Consider the following 26,151-nt stretch of genomic DNA (forward strand, 5'->3'; position numbering starts at 1 on the left):
ACAGAAGAGCCCACTGAGACTCAAGATGATTGAAATTAAGGCACTGGGTATGTTTTAGACACTGAAGTGGGGGGGGGGGAAGAAATGAACTGATTGAAAAGATAGAGTTAGGATCACCTTGATGGAACTTTCGAGTTGTGGCCGGAGACAAGCCCTGGGACAGATGGTAAACAAGATAATTATAGCAGGGACCCTAAACGAATACACTAAACATCCACCCACAACATTCTTTCAATGGTAACATCCTCATATCTTCACTGGCACTGGTACACAATAGGTGTTTAATAAATACTTGGTAAACAATACAATAGTAAAGTACTATTTAATCAGTCAGGTGGCATGTGATAGAGCACTCGATTTGGAGTCAGGAAGACCCCAGTTCAAATCCTGTCTCATTTCTATGACCCTGGGAAAGTCGCTTAATCTCTCTCAGCCTCAGTTTCCTCATCTATAAAATGGGAATGATAGAATATGATATAGAACCTATCTTACATTGTTGTCGTGAGGATTAAATGAAGTGATGCATGTAAATTGTTTTGCAAAGTTAAAGTGCTATAAAAATGCTGTTGTAACTATTAAGCATGTGTCTATGTATACATTTCATAGATTATCTGCCTCCTGGTAGCTTCCGACCTAAAGCAGATGACAAACAAAAAGAAAGAACAGGGAGAACCAAGCAGGCACTAAATCTACCCATGAAATTCTGTTCCATGAAAATTAATAAATATATTAAGATTACCATGTATAAAATCAAGAAGTTGAAAGTAGATTGTGGGGGAGGGGTAGCTAGGAAAAAGAGGGATTAGAAATTATAGCTGTGATATCTCTTCAAAATGCTGACAGAAAATTCTAACTCGGAGGGTTATCTTTTTTAGGAAGAAAAGCATAAATGTCTTTATAAAACAAAAAATGTTGATCATAAAAAAGCACATTTAAAAGATTCCATGGTCCTTGTGTAGAAAATTTAGCAAGCTTTAAAAAAAAACAAAAAACTCTTTTTATCCCCTCATCCTGCTCTGGGGTATGACGGTTTGGGTTAAAATTCACATGGATTTGTTTATATTATAATCTTGTCCTGAATCCAATTTTTTAATAACAATTGTCAAACCCTTCTCCTTGACACTTCCCTTGTTTTCTCACCTTCCCACCCTTAGAGAATCAAATATCTTCCAAATAAAAATGATCTGAACAGAGAGCCCAACCCTTCCAAATCCAGCAGCAGAGTCACCTCTTGTCTTTCTGGCCAGGCAGCTCCTTATAGCATCACTGTTGCTATAGAGACAGTGATATCACCAGGCTTTATTCTGATGTCACCCTCCAGGCCCAACAAGGGGGAGGTGCATGGAAGGTTCAGGGAGGAAACAAGATCTAGAGCTGACAAGAACATCACAGCATCTTTAATTGACTTTAAAAAGAGTATTCAGGAGTCTTTTGTGGTCTACTGTTCCAGTGCTGCAGAGGTAGGCAGTCCTTATGGGTCGATCTTAGTGCCCATCTCTCATATTCCCTGTGATTTGAAGGGAGAATGCAGTAATGCTAGAGAGACTACCCAGGTGACCCCACTCATAAAAATGTCATGTGATCTTTGGAAACAGTTATCTTAGTAAGCCCTCAGGGAATGTGCTGGAAGCAGTGAGGGTGAATTTTTTTAGTATTCTCCTCTTATAGAGGGAAGAAACACAGGCCCCCAGCAATGAAGTACCAGGTGTTCTGTAGGATCTTTGATAAAAACCCTTTTTATCCCCTTTTATTCATTATTTATTCAATTAAATCCTTTCTTATTCCCTTCCCTATTGCTCCCCAAATGTGGCCTTTTTTTCTTTTAATTATTTCAGATCCTAACTTTTTTTCCCACTTCTGTTGTTCTTGTTTAATTCTCTGGCCTTGTGTAAAAAATATAACATTAAATTCTATCAGAGTATGGGATCTGGTAGTCTAGGAGGACCTAAAACCCACCATAGACCAGAAACCGCCATAGGTTATCTTCATTTTGCTCTGATTTCCTGTGTGATATTTGAGTAAACTATTACCCTCTCTGAATTTCAGTTTCCTCATTTACAAAATGGGGAGAAAAGCCTATTTTCCCCATTCCTTTTCTGATAAGGAGACTTTCCCATGAAATAAAGGGCCTATAATTTGTGTGGAGCCGCTTGAGATTAGTTCTATGCCTTTCCCTAGCCTGATTGCTTTAAATAGTGTCTGCTCAAGTCTCCTGAGAGATTTAGTTCAACACAGGAATGAACTTTAGGTAGGTTTGACATGAGGATGCCTGACCTATCTCCAAAAAAAAAGGAGTTGAACTAGATCAGGGATTCCCAACCTTTTTTTGTCCCCATGCCTCTTGGCTTTCAGCAAACCTTCCTCATATCCCTTACTCAGTATGAAAGGTAATAAATTTCAGAGTTTGCTATTCATGTGAAAACAGATTAATTTCACTACAATGATTAAGTTATTTGCCAAATATTTCTGTTCCTTTTGATAAACTCATTCTCCATGTTGGGAACCCCTGGACTATGATATATAAGATTCTTCTTGGCTCATTCTAAGTGTTGTGTCTATATGTATTCTCTTACCTTTTTATCTCAAAGAATCTCAGAATTGAAAGGGACCCCAAAGGCCATTCAGTCAACTCTCCTCTTCTCCTCAGTAAACTTTGTCCTTTTAAATCCAAATCACATTGTTCTTGGCAATGGTAGCCATTAAAGCAAATCTATCATTCTGGCTACTGAGTTCTGCCTAGAGTTTGCTATGGATGCCATCAGGCTTCCTTGACTATCTGTTTTTGACAAACAGTCGGGGTTACTTCTTGCTTCTCATCTATGGTAGTAAAAGGTTGGGCTACCTTTTGGTTTTTCCCTTTTTTTGACCAAATATTATAAAAAGTATGTGCTTTCTAGTGCTCTAGCAATAGAAAACATCTACATAGTATAGTTCTGGGTTCCCTTTTCTCCAGCCTCTATATTTTTCTTCCCTCCAAGTTTTACCAAGCAACTGACAGTGAGAACTAAGCCATCAGTAGTTCGAGAATGCCTTAATGGCAGAAGACAAAAGGTTTGTTCTGTTGAGGTTGGGATCTTAGAATAAACCCAGTCTCAAGGGGATTCCTGCAAATGAAAGCTCTCTTTCAGTATATGTAACCTAGCCATATATGTGTTGCTTATATAGAGTCTGGTCTACTTATTTAACTAAATCACATCCCTTTCTCTATGTACTAGGAAATATCCTTTTAACATCTGAAAAGAAAAGGATTGGGGGAATTTACTCATCTAAGCACAGGAAGGGAGAAAGGAATAAGCACTTCTATAGCATCTACTATATGTCAGGCACTGTACTAAGTATTTTTTACAAATATCTCCTTTGATAGGTGCTATCATCCCCATTAGGGTAGGTGCTATTATCTCCATTTTACAGTTGAGAAAATGAGGCATACAGAGGTTAAGTGACTTGCCCAGGGCCACATAACTGGTAAATGTCTGACTTGAACTCAGGTCTTCCTGAGTCTAGGTCCAACAAGTGGTCTGTGCAGTGACCCACTACTTGGCTCTAGATTAGATCTTCTGGGAAAACCAGACAACTTGTCCCAGTTGCCAGAAGCCATAGGGTGAGTTTAATCTCTAACTGGCTCATTCCCTCTTTAGGCCTAAACGACTCTAAGATCTCACCTTGTGACCAGTGCCATTCTTTCCCCCACTGAGCCTAAATCTCACCACCATGATTTTTCATTTGAGAAATCTCCATTACCCTGAATTCAGGATATGGCTCATTAACTTTTGTCATCAAGCTAGAGAAATCTATCCATCCATTTTAACTCCAGTCAACTCTGGATTTTCTTCTTTTCCTTTTCATAGTCAAAGAGGTGGGAGATGAGATTCTAAATCGTTCCTCTTTACACGTGGATTATGATGAGACAGACCCCCTTACTATGGTCATCCAAAAGTACTTAGTAAGCATCTCCTCCAGCACATCCCAGTGCTAAGTTGGTCACACAGGTAGTAAGTGTCTGAAGCCAGATTTGAACTCAAGAAGATGAGTCTTGACTCCAGGTTACTTTCATTAATCTCTTACTAAAATTTAGAATTTCCTTTGTGATTGTAAGCAACAAGACATTAATCTGAAAAGGGATTCATAGATGTTACCACCCTGCCCAAAATGGTCCATGACACAAATGACACAACAAAGGTTAAGAATCTTTGGTGTTCGAAGTTGACGTTTGAACTCTCCTAAAGTAAGACAGGCATTTTGTCAGGCCAAGAAGAGGAAAGAGAGCATTCCAGGAATTCAGGTTAAAGGAATTAGCCTGTATAAAGGCAGAGTGAGAAGATGTGGAATGTTAGGTGTGAGGAAGAGAAGGAGCAAATGTAGCCAGATTCCAGAGCACAGAAGACAGTAATGCACAATGAACCTGAAAAATAGGTTAGGGTTAGGCCATGAAGGGCTTTTAAGTTAAGTCAATTCAACATGCATTTATTAAGTGCCTACTGTGTGCCTGGCACTATTCTAAATGCTAGAGATATAAAGAAAGACAAATATGGTCTCTGCACTCCAGGAACTTACAGTCTAATGGAGGAAACTACATGCAAAGAATCATGTACAAACATGTGTTATGGGATACATTGGAGAAAATCTTGGCACTAAGCTATTAAGGAGGACTGGAAAAGGCTTCTTACAGAAGGTGGGACTTTAGCTAAGACCTGAAGGAATTCAGGAGGTGGAAATGAGGAGATAGCTCCCAACATGGGGAACAGCCAGTAGAAAAGGAGTGTCTTGGGGCAGCTAGGTGGCACAGCGGATAGAGCACTGGCCCTGAAGTCAGGAGGATCTGAGTTCAAATCTGACCTCAGACACTTAACACTTACTAGCTGTGTGACCCTAGGCAAGTCACTTAACCCCAATTGCCTCACCAAAAAAAAAAAAAAGAAGAAGAAAGAAAGAAAAGGAGTGCCATATGTGAGTAACAGCAAGGAGGCTGGTATCACTGGATCACAGAGTACTTGGAATGGAGGAAATTGAAAGACTGGCCCCAGAAACAAATAGATCATTTAAGTTTTGATCCTGGAGGTAATGAGGTACTGAATGGAGGAGGTAAGGGGAGTTGACATGGTCAGACCTGTGCCTTAAGAAGGTCAGGTTTAGCAGAGTTTATAGTTCTGGGCCTTTTACAGAATGAAAGAGCGTAGAAGGTGTCAGTAAACAGTAAAAATGGGGGAACCAGTACAGTACAGTGGAATGTACTCTAGACTCAGAATATGTAGTTCACATCTAGGCTCTGACATTTAATTGGTTGTATAAGTAAAGTTCTTCAGTTTTCTCAACTGTAAATTAAGGGGATTGGACTAGATTACCTCTAATTAGGGTCCCTTACAACTCTAACATTTTATGATACATAAATTAGAATGACATTTAATCAGAAGGAATAAAACTACCTTAGATTGTGAGCACCTTGAGGGCAGGGACTGTCTTTTTCTATTCCAAGCACTTAACATAATGCCTAGCACCTAATAGGCTACCAGGACAGCCAAAGATTTCTTGAGCTATCTTGCCACAGGCTGACTACCTAAGAAAGTTCATATTCTGGGGGTAGCTAGGTGATACAGAACTTCTGACCTGGAATCCACAAGCAATTAGTAAGCACACTGCAAACATTAAATCACACTTCTAATCACCTGATATATAGCAGGTCCACAGGACAGATTCTTTCCCAGGAAGCTACGTTCTAGATTTGGCTGAAGGAAGGGCATTAATATTCATTGTGCATGTCATAATTTTGTGCTTGTTGAAATATATCATTTAGGAATTCTGGATATTAATCCCAAAAAGCTATTCTTTAACATAAGCCATAGACAAAAAAAAAATAATCATTTTGTATTTTTCTTTTCACTACAGGTTCCTGATATTACATGGCAGGAGGGGTGGGTAAGCTTAAGAATTGTGAAGACAACAAAACTATCCGAGATCCTTCTTCATACTTTAGGACCTGCACTCAGTAACAGTAGGTGTTTTGTTTTGTTGTTTTTTTAATTTGTCTTCCTTGTTTTTCTTCTCTCCATTATTATTGTTAAACCAACTGATCAGTCGGCATGAATCAGGGAGTGCCCCATGGGAACAACTGATGCAGCAGAATTCTAGGCTGGAGTCCTTAGTGATATACCTCTAACTTTTGCTCTGGAATGGTAGTTATCTATAGCAAGCCTCTTGCCCCAAGTTTCTACATTTCTCTAATGCTGGGAATCTACTTCCTCCTGGTGAATGATCAAGGTGATGCATATGTTTCTGTGGCCAAGGACAGAACTGGGGTGGGGGATGATGAGTTTGAACTTCTAGACATTTAGAAGAATGTAAGGGTACCAAGACGCTTGAATATATTATTAAAAGAGATCATAAAGTCTCTTTCTGAGGGCATTTTAAAAAATTAATGTGAAAAATCCATTTATTTATATATTCATTCACACATTTATTTTTTATTCATTCATCCATTTATTTATTTATTTGACTATTTATTTGTGCATTCATTCAGTCCTTCATTTATTTGTTCTTTCAGCCATTTATTTATTTATTTATTCATTTGTCTGTTTGTCATGAAAGTATTTTATTATTTTTCAGTTACATGTAAAGATAGTTTTCAACATTTGTTTTCATAAGATTTTAAGTTCCAAATTTTTCTCCCTCCCTCTCTTCCCTCCCCAAGACAGAAAGAAATCTGATATAGGTTATATGTACAATCACATTAAACATATTTCTGCATTAGTCACATTGTTGGAAGAAGAATCAGAACAAAAGGGAAGAACCTCAAAAAAATTAAATAAAAACATACAAAAAATGTAGAAACAGTATGGTTCAATCTGCATTCAGGATTCACAGTTCTTTTTTCTGGATGTGGAGAGCATTTTCCATCATGATTCCTTTGGAATTGTCTTGGATCATTGTATTGCTGAGAAGAGCTAAGTCTATCAGAGTTGATCATCACACCATGTTGCTGTTACTGTATATAATGTTCTCCTAGTTCTGCTTACTTCTGCTTACTTCACTCAGCATCTTGTCTTTCCATGTTTTTCTGAAATCTACCTGCTCATCATTTCTTACAGCACAATAGTATTCCATTACATTCATATACCACCACTTGTTCAGTCATTCCCCAGTTGATGGACATTCCCTTGATTTCCAATTCTTTGCCACCATAAAGAGAGCTGCTATAAATATTTTTGTACATGTGGGCTCTTTTCCCTTGTTTATGATCTCTTTGGGTTACAGACCTAGTAATGGTATTACTGGGTCAAAGGATATGCACAGATTTATAGCCCTTTGGGCATAGTTCTAAACTGCTCTCTAGAATGGTTGAATCAGTTCACAATTCCACCAACAATGCATTAGTGTTCTGATTTTTCCACAGCTTCTCCAACATTTACTATTTTCCTTTTTTGTTATATTAGCCAATCTGATAGGTGTGAGGTGGTACCTCAGAGTTGTTTTAATTTGCATTTCTCTAATCAATGGTGATTTAGAGCATTTTTTCATATGGCAATAGATAGCTTTGATTTCTTCATCAGAAAACTGCCTGTTCATATCCTTTGACCATCAGAAACACTGGCTGTAAAAATTGTTTCTCAGTTTTCTGCTTCCCTTCTAATTTTGGCTGCATTGCTTCTGTTTGTACAAACCCTTTTTAATTTAATGTAATCAAAATCATCCATTTTGCATTTCATAATATTCTCTATCTCTTGTTTGGTCATGGATTATAGATCTGAGAAATAAACTATTTCTACCTCTCCTAATTTACCTAGGTATCAACTTTATGTCTAAATCATGTACCCATATTGACTTTACTTTGGTATATGGTGTAAGATGTTGGTCTATGCCTAGTTTCTGCCATACTATCTTCCAGTTTTCCCAGCAGTTTTTGTTAAATAGTGAGTTCTTATTTCAGAAGCTAGAGTCTTTGGGTTTATCAAACAGTAGATTACTATAGTCATTTACTACTGTGTCTCCACCACTCTATTTCTTAGTACCAAATAGTTTTGAAGACTGCCACTTTATAGTATAACTTCAGATTTGGTATAGCTAGCCCACCTTCCTGTGCATTTTTTTTCATTAGTTCCCTTTATATTCTTGGCCTTTTGTTCTTCCAGATTAATTTTGTTACTATTTTTTCTAGTTCTATAAAAATAATTTTAGGTAGTCTTATTGGTGTGGTACTGAATAAGTAAATTAATTTAGGTAGAATTGTCATTTTTATTATATTAGCTCAGCCTATCCATGAGCAATTAATATTTTTCCAATTATTTAGATCTGATTTTATTTGTGTGAAAAGTGTTTTGTAATTGTGTTCATAGAGTTCCGGGGTTTGTCTTGTCAGGTAAACTCTCAAATATTTTATATTGTCTACAATTACTTTAATTGGAATTTCTCTTTCTATCTCTTCCTGCTGAGCTTTATTGGTCATGTAAAGAAATGCTGATGATTTGTGTGGATTTATTTTATATCTGGCAACTTTACTAAAGTTGTTAATTGTTTCAAGTAGTTTTTTAGTTGATTCTCTAGGATTCTCTATACCATCATTTCATCTGCAAAGAGCAATAGTTTTGTTTCCTTCTTGCCTATTCTAATTCCTTTAATTGCTTTTTCTTCTCTTATTGCTAAAGCTAAAATTTCTAGTACAATATTAAATAAGAGAGGTGATAATGGACATCCTTATTTCATCCCTGATCTTATTGGGAATGCCTCGAACTTATCCTCATTACATATAATGTTTGCTGATGGTTTTAGGGAGATACTGCTTATTATTTTAAAGAAAGCTCCATTTATTTCTATGCTCTCTGGTGTTTTTAATAGGAAGGAATGCTGTTTTTTATCAAAGGCTTTCTCTGTATCTATTGAGATAATCATATGATTTTGGTTGGTTGTGTTATTGATGTGGTTGAGTATGTTGATAGTTTTTCTAATGTTGAACCAGCCCTGCATGCTGGTATAAATCCTACCTGGTCATAGTGTATTATCCTGGTGATGAAGCTGTAATCTCCTTGCTAATACTTTATTTAAGATTTTTGCATCGATATGCATTAGGGAAATTGGTCTATAATTTTCTTTCTCTGTTTTGACTTTGCCTGGTTTAGGTATGAACACCATATTTGTGTCATAAATGGAATTTGGTAGAACTCCACCTATTTTTCCAAATAATTTGTATAGTATTGGAATTAATTGTTCTTTAAATGTTTGTTAGAATTTAATTGTAAACCCATCTGGCCCTGGAGATTTTTTCTTAGGGAGTTTATTGATGGCTTGTTCAATTTCTTTTTCTAAAATTGGCTCATTTAAGAATTTTATTTCCTCTTCTGTTAATCTAGGCACTGAGGGCATTTTTTTTTTTGCAGAGCAATGAGGGTTACATGACTTGCCCAAGGTCACACAGCTAGTAATTGTCAAATGTCTAAGGCCATATTTGAACTCAGGTCTTCCTGAGTCCAGGGCTGGTGCTTTATCCACTGCATCACCTAGCTGCCTCTGCTGAGGGCATTTTTAAGAAAATAGCAAATAAGTTATTTTTCTGAGATGGTTTAGATTTAGTCTTTTTCAGGCAAGGGAATGAATCAGATGCCCACCAAGAGAATGTTTAGTCCAAGAAATCTATCATGGTATTACTTTTTTATGGTATTATTTTTGTAGAAGAAGGAATACAGGGGGCAGCTAGGTGGCGCAGTGGATAAAGCACTGACCTTGGATTCAGGAGGACCTGAGTTCAAATCCAGCCTCAGACACTTAACACTTACTAGCTGTGTGACCCTTGACAAGTCACTTAACCCTCATTGCCCGGCAAAGAAAAAAGAAGAAGAAGAAGAAGAAGAAGAAGAAGAGGAAGAAGAAGAAGAAGGAATATAGGAAACTTGAATCCTAGATCAATGACTACTGGGAAGCAGTGGTGGGAATCTCAAGTTACTTTAATTTTGTATATCATGACCTGGGGTTGACTAGTGTGACTATTTCCCAGTACTTATGGAAGCTGAGATAGGGAAGCTTTTTAAACTTTTCTTCTATATTTAACCATTATCCAAAATGTTCTAAATATTATTCAAAAAACTTAGTCTTTCCTCACTAGAACTGGGCTTTTCCCCTTATGAAATGAGTATATCACTTACCTATCACTCTACCTTCTGCCTACTTTCATTGTCAGTTGATTGGTTAAGGATAGGGAAAGAAGAAGGAGATTTTTGTTCTACAATACAAATCTCATTCCATCAAATGTCTCTGTAGAGTTAATGATTTTGAAACCATTCAATAACATTAAAGAATCCCAGTTCTGGGGCAGCTAGATGTTGCAATAGATAAAGCACCGGCCCTGGATTCAGGAGGACCTGAGTTCAAATCCGGCCTCAGACACTTGACACTAGCTGTGTTACCCTGGCAAGTCACTTAACCCTCATTGCCCTGAAGAAAAAAAAGAATCCCAGTTCTATATAGGAAAAATAAGTAAGATGGTCCTATGGAATTTAGTTTGTTGTAATAAGATATAATCAATTGAAATAAAAACATCAAGACTCAGTTATTTTAGAAAAATCCTGGGGAGGAAATGAGGAAAGAAGGAGGAGGAAGGAAAGGAGGTAGGAAGCGAGTAAGTAGTTAGGTTACTTGGCTTTACTTTGCTTAAGGAAGAAGTAGTTGAGGACAACTAGGAGGTACAGTGGATAGAGTGCTGGACCTGGAGTCAGGAAGGCTCATCTTCCTGAATTCAAATCTGACCTCAGACACTTACTATCTATGTGACCCAGGACAAGTCACATAATCCTGTTTGCCTCAGTTTCCTCATCTGTAAAATGAGCTGGAGAAGGAAATGGCAAACTGCTCCAGTATTTTTGCCAAAGAAAACCCCAAATGGGATTATGGAGAGTCAAACATGACTAAACTGATTGAACAAGTTGAGGAAAAACTAGAATGAAGGAAAGGAGACATCAGTTTTGTACCTAGGTAATGAAAGCCTAGAGTAGGAGGAAAGGAGCTAAGCATAGGCCAAGTAGAACAGATATAGCTACATATAGATGAAGATGTAGGTGTAGATATAGATGTATATAGATATAAATGTAGATGTAGATACAGTAGCTAGAAATAGATATAGACATAGATATAGATTAGATATAGATAGATAGATATAGATAGATATCTCTACTCAGTCAAAGCCACTGGATCATCTGAGTAACAAGTGATTGTTACCTGGTCACATTACCTAAGGCTGCCCATTCTGTGTTCTTAGTGAGAATGTAGTGATGACTAAAGCAAATGGGGATGGAAAGAAAGAAAAGTATAGGGACTACAGGCTAATTTGTATGATGTCCTTCCCACCTGATGCCCGTGGTACCACATATAGGGATGAAAATGATCACTAGATAATGATACTTCTTATGGGGACCCCTGAACAAAGCCTTTAAGAAAGCTCCACTGGGAGTTTTCTTCAAAATGTTCCTACCTCCAGTTCTCAGGAATCCTTTGTCTCCCTCCAGTCTTTTTCATAACTTCATTTTTTTTTCCTCCCACCAGATGTCTGATAAGGTTGACTGGTTACAGAGCCAAAGTGGAGTATGCAAAGTAGATGTTTATACCCCCGGAGAGGGCCAACACCAAGACTGGAAAATGGTAAGGGGCGGCCTTCTTTAGAACACTTGAGTGAAGAATTCATGGAATGCTCTAGAAGGGTGCTCTTACCAGTACCATCCTGGTCAATGTTTTTTTTTTTTTTTTTTTTTTTTTTTTTTTGTAGTTCGTTTCTCAGTTTGCCAGCTTCTTTCTCCTTCTTTTTTTTTTTTTTGAGATATTTTATTTTTTCCGTTACATGTAAAGATAGTTCTCAACTTTTGTTTATACATGCTTTACAATTTCAGATTTTTCTCCCTCCCTCCCCTCCCTCCCCCCTCCCCTAGACAGCAGGTAATCTGATATAGGTTATATCTATATATATCTATACATATACATATAGATATATATATATACACACACATATATATATACACATAATAACATTAATCCTATTTCTGCATTAATCCTGTTACAAGAGAAAGAATCAGAGCAGTGATGCAGAACCTCAAAATAGAAAAAAAAACAACAGCACCCAAAACAAAAGAAATAATATGGTTCAATCAGCATCTATACTCCACAGTTCTTTCTTTCTTTTTTTTTTTTCTTGGATTTGGAGATCCTCTTCTATCATGAGTTCCCTGGAACTCTTCTGTACCATTGCATTGGTGAGAAGAATATAGTCCATCACAGTAGGTCAACACTCAATGTTGATGATACTGTGTACAATGTTCTTCTGGTTCTGCTCATCTCACTCATCATCAGCTCACGTAAGACCTGGTCAATGTTTAACAACCAGCTTTCCCAGGAAGGAAAGCAAGACACACGTATTTAAACTGCAGTACTAATCTTCTGTCTGACACTTTCCTAAATTTAGACAATCAAGAGAACAATAAATCAAGCCCTAATCAGTAGCCTGAGGATTTCAAAGATGTAAATGCTCACACAGAAAACTGAACAATTGGGTTCTTCCTACACCCTTGAGCACACCTTTCACTCTTACCCTCCCATCCTCCAGTTTTTCTGCAAATGTGGGTCCCCAAGAAAAGACCGACTCCCCAGAGAATAAGTAATTCAGTGGATTAAAAAGGATACCATTGTCTAAGAAATATTCCTTAGCCATATCTGAAGTGGAAAAGCATACATGGGCATACCCTTCATAAAATTATGCTAGTAATATAAAGTAGTGATACATTTATAACCAAGTTTTACCCTGAAGACAGGCCTCTCCTCTCCCTCAGTCCTTCTCCTCCAACCCTCCAACCCGCCCCCAAAGACAACTACTTAGATAAACTGAACTTCATCTTTGTTAAACCTGGTGCTTAGTAAAGTCTTTGTTCTTCACTTGGGTTGTGAAATATCACAGAAAATCATGCATAAGAGCCATATAAGAATAATTAGCATTTATTAAAAAAATTATAAGACTTGCAAAGCTCTGCTTATATGTTATCTCATTTGATCCTCACAACAGCCCTGAAACTGAAAGAGATTGACTTGCCCAGGGTCTCACAGCTAGTAAGTGTCTGGGGTGGAATTTTAACACAGATCCTCCTGACTATAGGTCACCCACCTAATAAGTCTATTGGAACCAAAAACTTTAATTACCCTAGTTATCTGCTTTGGGGACATGAGAAAGGGAAACAAAATTTGTTGAAGTTTAAAAAAAAAACCTAAGGTTCAGTTCTGATCAGTGACCCTTCACCTTCCATATGCTGTACTAGGGGCCCAGCACTTTTCCATTGTGCAGTTATTCTAGGAACATGGATTGTGACACCAGATATTTATTCTTTTCTTGAGAAATAATGTCCATGCTCTTTTGAAAGTTATCATCTTGAGCTAGGTTTTAAAGCAGAAGTTATTAACCTGGGAAGTCTAAACTTGTTGTATTAATATCTTGATCATTATATTTCTAGATAATTTATTTCTTTTATAATACTATGGATTTTGCTTCATGCATTTAAAATAGTTATTCTAAGAAAGGGTCTTAGAGTCTTATATAACAAGACTTGCAAAGTCTTAAAGTCTGGCTTCACCAGACTGCCAGTCTCAGTTTCCTCATCTTTAATTGCATTTCTCTCCCTCTCCCTCCCTTCCCCTCCATCCCCCCACATCCCCCTCTCTCACTCACACACACACACACACACACACACACACACACACACACACACCTACCTATCTTAACAGGCTTCCTAGAGACAAACAAGTTTTCCCATTCCCCTTCCAGGATGTCACTGATTCTGTTTCTTTTCTCTAGCTACCACTCATCTCCCCTTTTCCCATTCTGCTTTTGCCTACCTCAGCAAGAGGTCAAGATTTCATACCTTCCATGTGGTAGGGTAGCTTAATAACTCTGCCTTATTATAGGTTCAGATCCCTGCAAAGGCTGATTTGGGATTTTAAGCTTTTATGTCTAAATTTTGTTTACCCAAGAAAAAATACTCAATCATATACGTTGTTATTGAGACTAATATCCTTCCCCATACTGTTTCACTTAAAGTAGTGTTTTCATGGAACCACTCAAAAACATTAAGCGGGACGTGCCTGTATTTTGTCATCTTCAAAGTCTTAGACATGGGATGAAACTGAATGTCCTTCACATTGAGAATGTGAGTGTAGATTCCAAGTATGTATCAAAGGTAGAAGCTATCTTCTTCAGGACTTCTAAAAATTTCATCTGATCTCTAATCAACATTATCTTTAGCATTATAATCAGGGCAGCTAGGTGTTGCAATGCCTCAGACACTATGTGACAAGTCACTTAACCTGTTTGCCTGTTTCTTCATCTGTAAAATGGGGACCAAGATGGTGGGCTGAGTTAAAGAAGAAGGGGAGGGTGGGAAGTTTCTCTATCTGAGGCTGACTTAATGTACTTTGGATATGTTTCTATTCTAGTCTGATGAGTCCCTGTCTGCCTTTAAGGAGGCCTCAACTGATCCTGTCAGAGTCCTGAGCTGGCTCCGAAGAGACCTGGAGAAATGTACATCAGGGTTCCATGGCATGAAGCACCCACCTGCTGGGGACATGACACACAGGGGCGAGCACCCAGGAGACAATCGCAGTGGGTTCACTGTAGACTATTACAGTTCTGGAGGCAGATCCACCCCAGGCAAAATGCATCTTGAAATGTCTCACACTGAAAATTCTTCCAGGGGCTCCAGTGCCTGGAATGGTAGTAATGAGAGTTCAGTAGATGAAGTCTCCTTCTATGCCAACCGACTCACCAACCTAGTCATTGCCATGGCACGCAAGGAGATCAATGAGAAAATTGATGGCTCTGACAATAAGTGCATCCACCAGTCAATCTATATGGGTGAGGAACCACCTTCACCCAATAGAAGCTTGAGTAAGGTGGCATCAGAGTTGGTGAATGAGACCGTCTCCTTATGTTCCAAAGAAAATTGCCCAGACAAGGCTCCGGGCTCTGGAGACAGAGCCACACTCTCCTCACGGAGTCCCCCAAATATGAAATACAAGAGCACAATGAAATTTAAAGAAACAAAAGGAAACAAGATAGATGACAAGCCTAAAAAGTCATTCTTCTACAAGGAAGTGTTTGAGTCCCGTAATGCGGGTGATGGGAGGAAGGTATATACAGGGTCAAACAGAGCAGATGACTTTACAGCCAGTGTGAGTCAAGGAATCATGACCTATGCCAACAGTGTGGTGTCTGACATGATGGTCTCCATCATGAAGACACTAAAGATCCAAGTGAAGGATACAACCATTGCAACCATCTTGCTCAAGAAGGTGCTGATCAAGCATGCTAAGGAGGTAGTCTCAGACCTGATCGACTCCTTTATGAAGAACTTGCATAATGTCACAGGCACCCTCATGACAGATACGGACTTTGTCTCAGCCGTGAAGAGAAGCCTCTTCTCTCATGGAAGTCAGAAGGCCACGGACATCATGGATGCCATGTTGGGCAAGCTACACAGTGTGATGTTGAAGAAACCTGAACCAGTCAAAAGAACATCTAAGGACAAGTCTGAGAGTGTCTCCCTAGTTTCGTTGAAAGGAATAGGTGACCCCAGACATAGGAATCTGAACTATGCGTCCATGAAAGCTGAAGCCAAATTAAGGGAAAAAACCTGCATTTCGTGCCCACCCAAGTCAGAGAAAGAAAAGACCTGTGCTGAAACTCTGGGTGAACATATTATCAAGGAAGGGCTGACCTTATGGCATAAAAATCATCAGAAAGAATCAAGATCCCCAGGCCTCCAACGTGCGACCTTTGCAGCCTCGAGCAGATCTGTTGGCAAACCGTGCAGCAAGCCACCGCCAGAGAGCCATCCCCAAACAACCTCCCCAGGCCCACTTAACACCAATGCCCTCAGCTGCCCAGAAAAACAAGAAAACTTCCTGTATAGTTCAGACTCTTGGGCTAAAGACCTGATTGTATCTGCCCTGCTCCTGATTCAGTATCACCTTGCACAGGGAGGAAGTATGGATGCCCAGAGCTTCCTGGAAGCTGCTGGGACAACAACCAAGGGAAACTCACCTAAGTCCCAACATAATTCTGAGCAGTCCAGCCTTGGTTCTTCTAGGCTGGGAGGTAACCCTGAAGAGGCTGAAAAGAAGGATCTAATGAGTGTCTTTTTTAATTTCATCCGGAATTTACTTGGTGAGACTATTTTCAAGAATGATGATAGCTATGAAACAAAACCACCCAGTCACCACAGTAAGGAGGAAGACAGCATCTACCCTGAATCATCCCTACCAAACTTCCCTATGAAACATGGCGGTGGCGGTGGCGGTGGCGGCGGTGGTGGTGTAGGCGGTGGCGGCGGAGGTGCCATTGCTGGGCTGACCAAAATGGTGGCTAACCAATTGGATGGTAATATGAATGGGCAGATGGTAGAACAGTTGATGGATTCAGTGATGAAGTTGTGTCTCATTATTGCAAAGTCCTGTGACAGTCCCTTGGGAGAGCTGGGAGATGAGAAATCTGGAGATGCCAGCAGGCCAACTTCAGCCTTCCCAGATAGCTTCTTTGAGTGTTTACCAGTCAAGGGCACTGGGACAGCTGAGGCCCTCTTACAGAACGCTTATCAAGCTATCCATAATGAATTAAGAGGTATGTCGATACATCCCCCTGAGGGGTCTGACAGCGCCAAGGTGATCGTCAGCAATCACAACCTCGCCGACACCGTGCAGAACAAGCAACTCCAGGCTGTTCTCCAATGGGTAGCAGCTTCTGAGCTCAACGTACCCATTCTGTACTTTGCTGGTGATGATGAGGGAATCCAGGAGAAGGTAAGGGAGAGAAAGTGCAGAGAAATGAAGGGAACTGGAATGGAAGGGTTTCAAAATCAGTCAGGGAAGGACTGATGAAAACGAGGGTTTCAGGCTTCTCTACCTTGGGCAGGTAGCCCTGGAAGGGAGAAAAGCAGAGTTTGTCATCCAGTGTTAATTATTTCTGAGTAGCAATAATCACAGTTCTGTGATATGGGTATGATAATTATTATTATCCCCATTTTAAAAAGAAGAAAAGTGAGGCCTAGAGTGGACCTGTCTAAAGTCACACAGTTAGCAAGTGGGAAAGTTTGGACTTAAAGTCTGGGTCTTTGGGACCTCACTTTTAGTATATGTTTCACTACACAAGGCTTCCTTAAAAAAGTAAGGGGGGGCAGCTAGGTGACGCAGTGGATAAAGCACTGGCCCTGGAGTCAGGAGGGCCTGAGTTCAAATCTGGCCTCAGACACAACACTTAATTAGCTGTGTGACCCCGGGCAAGTCACTTAATCCCAATTGCCTCACCAAAAAAAAAAAAAAAATTTTAAAAGAGCAAGGGAAAGAAGAGGGAATTCAGTACCTATATCCTTATTTTTTTTCTTTGAGAGAAACAAAAAGGGGAGAAAACAAGGGGGTTAAGTAAGTTTCAGGCATTTCTTTAGTAATTAAAGGGAATATATAGAATAAAAAATGAAGGCTTCCATGAGCTTTGATGAGGATTCTTACTAGATAAGATTATAAGGCTGAGATAGAAATGTCAATTCTGCTCAAATTCATTCATTCATTCATTTATCATTTGGTGAAAGGGAATGAAAGGGCCCTGCCCCCCATTTTTCAAAATATACAGAAATGAGGGGATCTATCTCTTGAGCATCTCATTACCTCTGATTGCTTTATGTGCAAAGAAAATATTAGGAACCCTTTTAATCTATACTGGTACCTGGGGATAAAAACCAGTTTAGGCCAAAAAGAACCTGGACTTTCCAGGGCCGAACAAGGAGAAAGTATGATCCAGGGATGATAAACTAGAAGACTAGATTCCAGTCTTCATTTCACCCCTTATGACTCTGTTCTGAGTTCCACTTTTCCAAATCTGTAAAACGCAGAACCAGCTTAGTCACGTGTTATTTAGTCCAGCCACAGAATGCCTTCCTTGAACTCTACCAGCTTTCTACAATTCTGCTACAGGGAAGTGACTCCGACTGTCAAAACTATAGCTATGGGGTTCATAACCTATGGTTATGAACCAGTGTCTTCAATTATACACAAAGATTATCGTATGTCCTCCTAAAAGGGGGAGGAGCTGTTCTTGATGTTCAAAGAAGACCAAAATGACATCGCTATGTTGGGGATCAAGGTACAGTATGTCTGACTATGGCTGAACAGACCAATACAAGATTGGAAGTCTCTCTACTTTAAATGTTCATCCAGACTATTTGTGCCTACCACAGGTCAGGCACAAATAATCCGTATGAACATTTTTTATTTCAAGGGGCAATGGGGGCTAAGTGACTTGCCCAGAGTCACACAGCTAGTAAATGTCAAGGGTCTGAGGCTGGATTTGAACTCAGATCCTCCTGAATCCAGGGCCGGTGCTCTATCCACTGCACCACCTAGCTGCCCCTTTTCTTTTTTTTCTTTTTCTTTTTTTGTGAGGCAATTGGGGTTAAGTGACTTGCCCAAGGTCACACAGCTAGGAAGTGTTAAGTGTCTGAAGCTGGATTTGAACTCAGGTCCTCTTGACTCCAGGGCCAGTGCTCTATCCACTGTGCCACCTAGCTGCCCCACCCGTATGAACATTCAAAGTAGAGATGCCCCTAAATTTGTACATCTCATGTTTCTTTTGAGCTACAAAACTAACTTGCTGTAGTGGAAAAACCATGGAATAAGAAGTTGTTCAGTCATTTCTCAATCATGTTTTACTCTTTGTGACCCTTTTGGGGGTTTTCTTGGCAAAGATACTGGAGTGATTCTCCATTTCCTTCTCCAGCTCATTTTACATGTGAGGAACATGAGGCAGACACGGTTAAGTGTCTTGCCCAGGGTCGCACTGCTAGTCAGTGTCTAAGTCTTCCTGGCTCTGGTTACTAAAAATATAAACAGACCTCAGGTATGCCTAAGGTAGGTGCCTAACATCATTAACTGGTTCCATGAAAACAGAATTTTAAGTGAAACTACATTAATTGCAGGAACCAACTAGCTCAAAACAAAACTTTTTATAAATAGAAATTGGTTGGGTTTGTGTGTTGTTTTTTTTTTGGACAGCCAAAATGTATACTGCAAAAACTTCAAACCTATAATTTTTGAGAATAATAGGGCTGCAGTGGATAGAGCACCGGCCCTGGAGTCAGGAGTACCTGAGTTCAAATCCGGCTTCAGACACTTAACACTTACTAGCTGTGTGACCCTGGGCAAGTCATTTAACCCCAATTGCCTCACTTAAAAAAAAAAAAGAGAATAATAGGGCTGGATTGAGCACAGATACATGATTATGGCATAGATAGAGACTGGAAACACCATTATCAACACTGGAATCCCTAAGGTTTGGGATGGAATTAAAGAGTTAGGGGTGTGGGGAGGGGTGGAACTGAGATGGAGGACAAGAATCAAGGAATCCAGCAGCTTCCTGGAAGGGGTTAGGAAAATAGACTTGTTTTTTCTTCCTAATAACAAAAATAATAGCTAACATTTTTGAAAGGATTTAAAAGCAAAGTTATTTATGAATGTTATGTCCTAATTTCTAGCTTATGGTCCAGAGATAACTATCAGATAAGTTTGGACATTACTTCTCAAAACTACCCTTGATGGGGGCAACTAGGTGGTGCAGTGGATAGAGCACCGGCCCTCGATTCAGGAGGACCTGAGTTCAAATCTGGCCTCAGACACTTAACACTTACTAGCTGTGTGACCCTAGGCAAGTCACTTAACCCCAATTGCCTCACCAAAAAAACCCAACAACAACAACAACAAAAACTATCCATGATGCTACTGTCCACAGCTGATGAAGGTTTCCTTCCCCTGAAAGGAAAAAAGTAGCAGAAATGTACTAAGCCCTAACTGTTGTGAAAGGGGGAGACTTGATTAGAGTTGTAGCCTCTTGGATCAAGACCCCTTTTCTTGTAGAGACGGGAAGAGTAAAAAGGACAAGCAATAGAATGACCACTTTGAACTTGTATGAATTGGATTGGGTTTATTATAAAACCTCAAGTTTTTGTTATGTTCTTTTTTCTTTTGTGTTCCAGAAACAACTAAGTGGAACAATTTTCTTGATGCTTCCTTGGGAATTTAGCTGCTACAAATCAGGGCTGAGCTCTTAATAAGTAACTGTATAAAGTTCTTAAGATTTCTCTGTCATATGTGATAATCCAAAGGAAGAACAAAGTCTTAAAAGGGACACTTAGCCTGAACTGAGCTGGGCTTGTCATTAGGAGTTCAAGTTAATTTTGAAGTAAATTTAATAGTTACAAACTTGAGGGAAGGTCTCATTTAGAATGTACATTGCAGCATCAGAGATTGGGTCAACTTCATGTTGGTTATGTCTCTAATGGAATCTTTCTTTGGTAAAGCAGAAGGTGCTTTGGAATCTAACAAGGGCAAAGGTCATTACTACAAACATCAGTTGCTGTTGCTGAAAGTATAATCATTGATTCATTCTTTTATACAGGGATGGGGGAGGGGTGGAAGAGAGTTTTCTGTCCATTGGGTTTGTCCCTGCCCTGCCTAGGTAGGTGAATACATATAGTGATGGTCATGTTTTTGACTTGACTTGACAATGAGTTTAGAACCCTAGAAGCTTCTCAAGTTTCTGTAGCCTGGACCACTGTTTCTCAATACAAACTCTGCTACAAATCAGTTAAAATGTCTTCTTTCCTGTGGACCTCTCTGCTCTCCACAGTCTCAGCATCGGGCCTCTGACCAGGAGCAGGGTGAAAAGGAAAGAGGGAAAACGAAAAAAGTAATCGTGTGTAGGACAAGGACCCTTTCGGTTTTTGTTATTGTATCCACAATACTGAGCAGTGCCTGCCACATAATAAATGTTTGTTGATTTTAATTGAATTAAAGGAAAGAAACAAGGAGAAGAGGCAAGGGACACAGGGAGGATATGGGGGTGCCCGCTTTTTAAAGTTTGTGAAGGCCTTGAGAAGTAAGGCCCTCTGACAATTCAAGTTTTAAAAACTGGTAAAGATTGACCATAGATTGGGTGATTGGGAAAACACTGAGTATAAACACAACCACCTCCCAGGAAATCCTTTCAGTTCCTGACCTCAGGAAAGAGAAAATTCATTGGACTCAATGTCATTTGACTCTTTAAAAGACCTCCAGGAAAGAATCTCAGCCAACCTTTATTTAGTAAACCTCACTAACAGCCCTGGCAAATACAGAGTTCTTGAGTTCTAGCCTGAATTCTTCCTGTTGTAAATTGCCAAAAAGCCTTTCCCCCCTCTTGGTTGTGATCCTTAGTGGTCTCTTCCCAGCCCTATAGATTCGTAATCATCTGACCTTCCATTCACCTGACTTTTTTGTTCCCAGCTCCTCCAGCTTTCTGCTGCTGCGGTGGACAAAGGTCGAAGTGTTGGGGAGGTCCTACAATCCGTACTCCGCTACGAGAAAGAGCGGCAGCTGGATGAGGCGGTGGGGAATGTAACCCGGCTGCAGCTACTGGACTGGCTGATGGCAAACCTGTGAGCAGTGCAGGCCCTCTGCGTCCCCTTTCCCAGCAGTGGGGCCGGAGGCTGGACATCCCCCTAATCCCACTCCATTTACCCTCTCCCCATCTCTACCTATTTCCCCTGCCTGCCTGCCTACCCACTGTCACAGACATACCATTCACGTGAAACACATGACATCTTATGCTGGTCACTGAATTTTGCAGATTTTCCTATCCAAACGAGCATGGACGTAAAATAAACACATTACAATTAAAGGACTCATGATGTTTGGTTTCATTGGGAGCTTGTGGGATGAAAAAGGTAGACATCGACCTGAGTTCAGATCCAGCCTCAGACACTTGACACTTACTAGGTATGTGACCCTGGGCAAGTCACTTAACCCTCATTGCCCCACAAAAAAAAAAAAAAAAGACGTCTCAGTTTTGAAAATCAATTTTGACCAAGGTATTAAACATGTTCAGTCTAGGAGGGAACTAAAAGAACCAATCCATCTTTCTCTGCCTTCAAATTTCACAGTGCCCAGTCCAGATAGGTTCTTACCTTGCTCTTTTGTTAAAAATCTCCCTCAAAGAAAATACCTCTTAGCCTACATATTTAGCATCTTAAAATTTCTTCTTACTCTAGTGTTAAGACCATTCACTCTTGTCCTGTCTATTTTTAGTGGATAGGAAATCTTGCCACTAACTTTATATGGTTGAAGACAATGAGTCACTACACTCAGCCATATTTTTCCCCCATTTTATTGAAAGGCATCCCATTGTGGTAGTGAATAGATTACAACTTGTCAGGAAGACATTGGGTCCACCATGAAGGTGAGTATAATTTATATGGCAACATCTGTTGCAGAGGTTGAAGAGGTAGAGGATAGCTGAAGAGAACTCATTAAGATCTTCAATGCCAACATTTGCATTCATACTGCATGACACTATGAAGATGGACACAAGGGAGAAAAGTGAGAAATATGTTGGAAGATGAGGTTTGGGATTAAGAAATAAAAGAGATGAAAGGCCTATAGAACTCTCAGTAGGTTTGCACCTACAGGGTATAAATATTTTCTTTTAGAAGTCTTGCCTCTTCAGATTTTTGTAACTCTGTTCTCTCCTGGTTCTCCTCCTGGCAGGCCTCTTTTTCTTAGTCTCTTTTGCTGGTTTTTTATCCAGGTCATGCCCACTAACTGTGGATGTCCCCCATGGATCTACCCTTGGGCCTCTTCTTCTCCTTCTGCTGTCTCACTTGGTGATCTCACCAAGTGCAATAAATAAGCTAGGTGATCGTGTAGTCAAGGTGAATTCTGAATTGATTTAATGACTGGACCTTAAAGACACTGATCCATTGATGTGTCGCATGGATTCAATTACTATCTCTAAATAGATGATTCCCAGATCTATATGTCCACAACTCCAGTTGCTTCTCACTGAACCAGTCTCAAAATATGCTGAATATGATGTGCAGAATAATGTGAAAAATTACATTGTTTATGGATTAGTTGAGTTACTAAATTTGGCCATATTTCTCCTCCATTTTATTGAAAAGAGGCCAATAATACATGGAGTACTAGAACTTGTCAGGAAGACATTGGATTCAAATCTCACCTCTGATACTAGCTGGGTGACCATGGGCAAGTCACATAACTGCTCTAAACTTCAGTTCCTCATCTGTGAAATGGGAATAATACCTGTAGCACATAACTCATTTTAAGAGGGTGTAGGCAAAGTCCTTTGTAAATTTTAAAGCAGCATATAAATATCATTTCTTTTAAGAGGTTCTAAGGAGAGAATTGAGAAAACATGGCTCCTTCCTTTTACTGTAAAGGTGTGGGAAGTATGGGTATGAAACATTGCACATACCATCAGATATAGGTACTATGTGGGTTGGTTTTGCTGAACTGTTCTTAATCTTTGTTACAAGAAATTATTTGCTGGGTGAGTCTGGGGTGGGTTTTTTAATATGTTGTAAAAATAAAAGTATCATTAAAAATGAGATGAATTTTTTTTTCAAACAAGGTATGGAGGGATAATACAGTAAAAATGAAAGACCAAAACAATCTGAGTGAGTGATCCCTATTGTTGAATATTGTCAAACCATATGTCTAGACCCAGATCTAACACTCCAAAGTGTTATAAACACACAGTGTTCTCTCTTCTATGTTCTTTCAATAGTGTTCACTTTTACTAGCTTACTTTTTTTTTCTTTTTTCTTTCTTTCAGGGCAATGAGGGTTAAGTGACTTGCCCAGAGTCACACAGCTAGTAAGTGTCAAATGTCTGAAGCCTGATTTGAACTCAGGTCCTCCTCAATCCAGGGCTGGTGCTTTATCCACTGCACCACCTAACTGCCCCCTAATAGTGTTCACTTTTAAGAAATAGCTTTAGTGGTGCTTTTTATCTCCTCTATGTCTTTCTTTGACCTTGAGAAAATGAAGACAAATTTCATTTATAGATATGAGCCAGCATTCAGTTTAAATGATATAAAAATGATTGGAATAGAGTCTAGGAAAATACTCTTGACACAGGTTGAAAAATACCTGAGCACTGGTTCTTCTCTGGTTGTGTGCATGCGTGCATGTGTGTGTGCATATGTGTGTGTGTGTGTGTGTGTGTGTATGTGTGTATTTATCGGGGAGAGGACTCACACCCCCAGCAAGAGGAGTCATGCCAGCTGGCTGTGTGAATGGACATTTTTTTTAATGAACCTATATAAATTAAAAACAACAATCTGAAATATTGTACAATATAAGAGTTGTCTCTAATATAAATCACTGGTGGAAAGGAACAGAATCCATCCCCAATGAAGGTCATACAATGGGTGGTAAGAAGGATGTTGGGTTCTTGGGAGTTGTCTCTTTGTTATGTCCTCCCTCGGAGCCTATATACTCCTTTGGTTCCTCATTTGCCTCTGGTTTTCCTGTGGCTTCTGTTAAAGGTGGCAACCAGACACTGTTTACCCCTGAGATCTCCATTTTGCCTTCACCCAAAGGTTGGGTGGAGACCTGCTGGTCAACAGAATGTTGAGCATTGTCAGCAGCTCCATCTTTGCTTGTTTCTCTGTTCTCTATTCTAGAGTTCTTTTCACCTAAGAGAAAGATAAAAGGCAAATAAAGAAAAAAGTCTGGTTACATGAGTATCCCTTTCCTGCATTCCCATATCTGGTGTCAAGTCCCTGGGAAAATCATGGTGGGAATTATAATACCAACTAACAATAGTATCAGTATTCTGCATTGACAGTTCAGCTTCTACATTGAGGATGGGAAAACAACCCAAGAATCAAATTTCTTCTGTCTCTTAGAACAAATACCAAAAAGCTTAGCTATATCTGTGCCCTGCACTTTCAAAAATACAACAGCTTTAAGAGTTATTAGTACTAATAGCCCAAAAGGCTATTTGATGAGGTGTCTTCTCTGTGTCTGTTTCTCTGTGACGGAGCTCCCTTTTATTATGTGTATATCTCTCTTCCCTTCTCTGTGTTACTCACTTTGGCTATACTTTTTTCTCTTTCTACACCTATTCATTTCTCTTATCCCTCCTTCCTCTGTCTCTCTCTGGCTCTGTCTCTGTCTCTTCTCTGTCTCTGTCTCTGTCACTGTCTCTGTCTCTTTGTCTCTGTCTGTCTCTCTCAGTTATATTTAAGACAGAACATATTTTAAAATAACTTGTTTGGGCTAAAAAGCTCCATGTTTTGCATGATATGCAAAACACTTTATATTTCTCTCATTCTAGAAGAAAATCTAAATGAAATAGCTTTATACTTATATGGTCCTTGATTGATTTTTTTTTTTGAGGCAAGTGGGGTTAAGTGACTTGCCCAGGGTCACACAACTAGTAAGTGTCAAGTATCTGAGGCAAGATTTGAACTCAGGTCCTCCTAAATCCAGGGTCAGTGCTTTATCCACTGAGCCACCTAGCTGCCCCCCTTGATTGATTTTGACAGGGGCCCTCAATGCAAAAACAAAACCAAAAACTTTCCCCATACCTGTTCTAGACATTAATCAGATCAATAAAAGATTTGGTATCAATAAAAATCTAGTCAATATTAGATTCACTTGAATTTTTAAAATGAAATAAGATTAAATAGTATCTTATATTTATTTGCATTATATTTTTTAACCTTTAAAAGTAGAAGCAGCAGTAACTCATTTTCATAAAGTTATAGTACTTTATAATTTACAAAGCAGTAAATTGGTACATTGGTAGGGAGAGTTTTCTCATGCAAAGGTTTCCTATACCAATGAAATCACAGATCTAGCCAATCCCTATAGCTTTCCTTAAAATTACCCTGAGAGGAGGCAGTGTTCTAAAGAAGAAATCAAAGCTATCATCATGAAAAAATGGTCTAAATCACTAATAACTAGAGAAATGAGAATAAAAATAACTCAGAGGTACCAACCTCACACCTATCAGATTGCCTAACATGACAGAAAAGAAAAATGACAAATGCTGGAGGGGGAAGTGGAAAAATAGGGACATTAATGAACTGTTGGTAAAGCTGTGAATTGGTTCAATAATTCCAGAAAACAATTTGGAACTATGCCTTAAGGGCTGTAAAACTGTGTACCCTTTGACCCAGCAATACCACTACTAGGTGTACGAGGTCTGTATTCCAAAGAGATCAAAGAAAAGGGAAAAGGAACTATATGTATGAAAATGTTTGTAACAGCTCTTTTTGTAGTGGTAAAGAATTGAAAACTGGGGGAGTAGTGC

The 26,151-nt window shown here is 39.3% G+C and overlaps 2 protein-coding genes across 2 annotated transcripts in view; one reads left to right on the plus strand and one right to left on the minus strand.

Moving 5' to 3' along the window:
- Positions 1 to 1,332: 1,332 nt before the first annotated feature.
- AKAP3 (A-kinase anchoring protein 3) lies at positions 1,333 to 21,650 on the plus strand. The gene is made up of 5 exons (XM_043967322.1): positions 1,333 to 1,460; positions 5,884 to 5,989; positions 11,521 to 11,616; positions 14,446 to 16,806; positions 21,316 to 21,650. The coding sequence occupies exons 3-5, from the start codon at positions 11,521 to 11,523 to the stop codon at positions 21,469 to 21,471; spliced, it is 2,613 nt and encodes an 870-aa protein (XP_043823257.1). The 5' UTR covers positions 1,333 to 1,460; positions 5,884 to 5,989; the 3' UTR covers positions 21,472 to 21,650.
- Positions 21,651 to 24,240: 2,590 nt separating this feature from the next.
- Positions 24,241 to 26,151, minus strand: part of DYRK4 (dual specificity tyrosine phosphorylation regulated kinase 4) — a 73,509-nt gene continuing 71,598 nt past the window's right edge. The window contains exon 18 of the mRNA XM_043968304.1: positions 24,241 to 24,526. Coding sequence (XP_043824239.1) covers positions 24,249 to 24,526 — 278 coding nt within the window. The 3' untranslated portion in view covers positions 24,241 to 24,248. The remainder of the gene's footprint in view (positions 24,527 to 26,151) is intronic.

The sequence above is a fragment of the Dromiciops gliroides genome, chromosome 5 (genome assembly GCF_019393635.1).
Source record: "Dromiciops gliroides isolate mDroGli1 chromosome 5, mDroGli1.pri, whole genome shotgun sequence".
Taxonomy (NCBI): Eukaryota; Metazoa; Chordata; class Mammalia; order Microbiotheria; family Microbiotheriidae; genus Dromiciops; species Dromiciops gliroides.

Bases quoted from the DNA above. Each gene is read 5' to 3' on its own strand.
- AKAP3 (XM_043967322.1), top strand. From the start codon at position 11,521: ATGTCTGATAAGGTTGACTGGTTACAGAGCCAAAGTGGAGTATGCAAA. The intron at 11,617-14,445 runs GTAAGGGGCGGC...TTTCTATTCTAG, and splicing joins AACACCAAGACTGGAAAATG to TCTGATGAGTCCCTGTCTGC. The intron at 16,807-21,315 runs GTAAGGGAGAGA...TTTTGTTCCCAG, and splicing joins ATGAGGGAATCCAGGAGAAG to CTCCTCCAGCTTTCTGCTGC.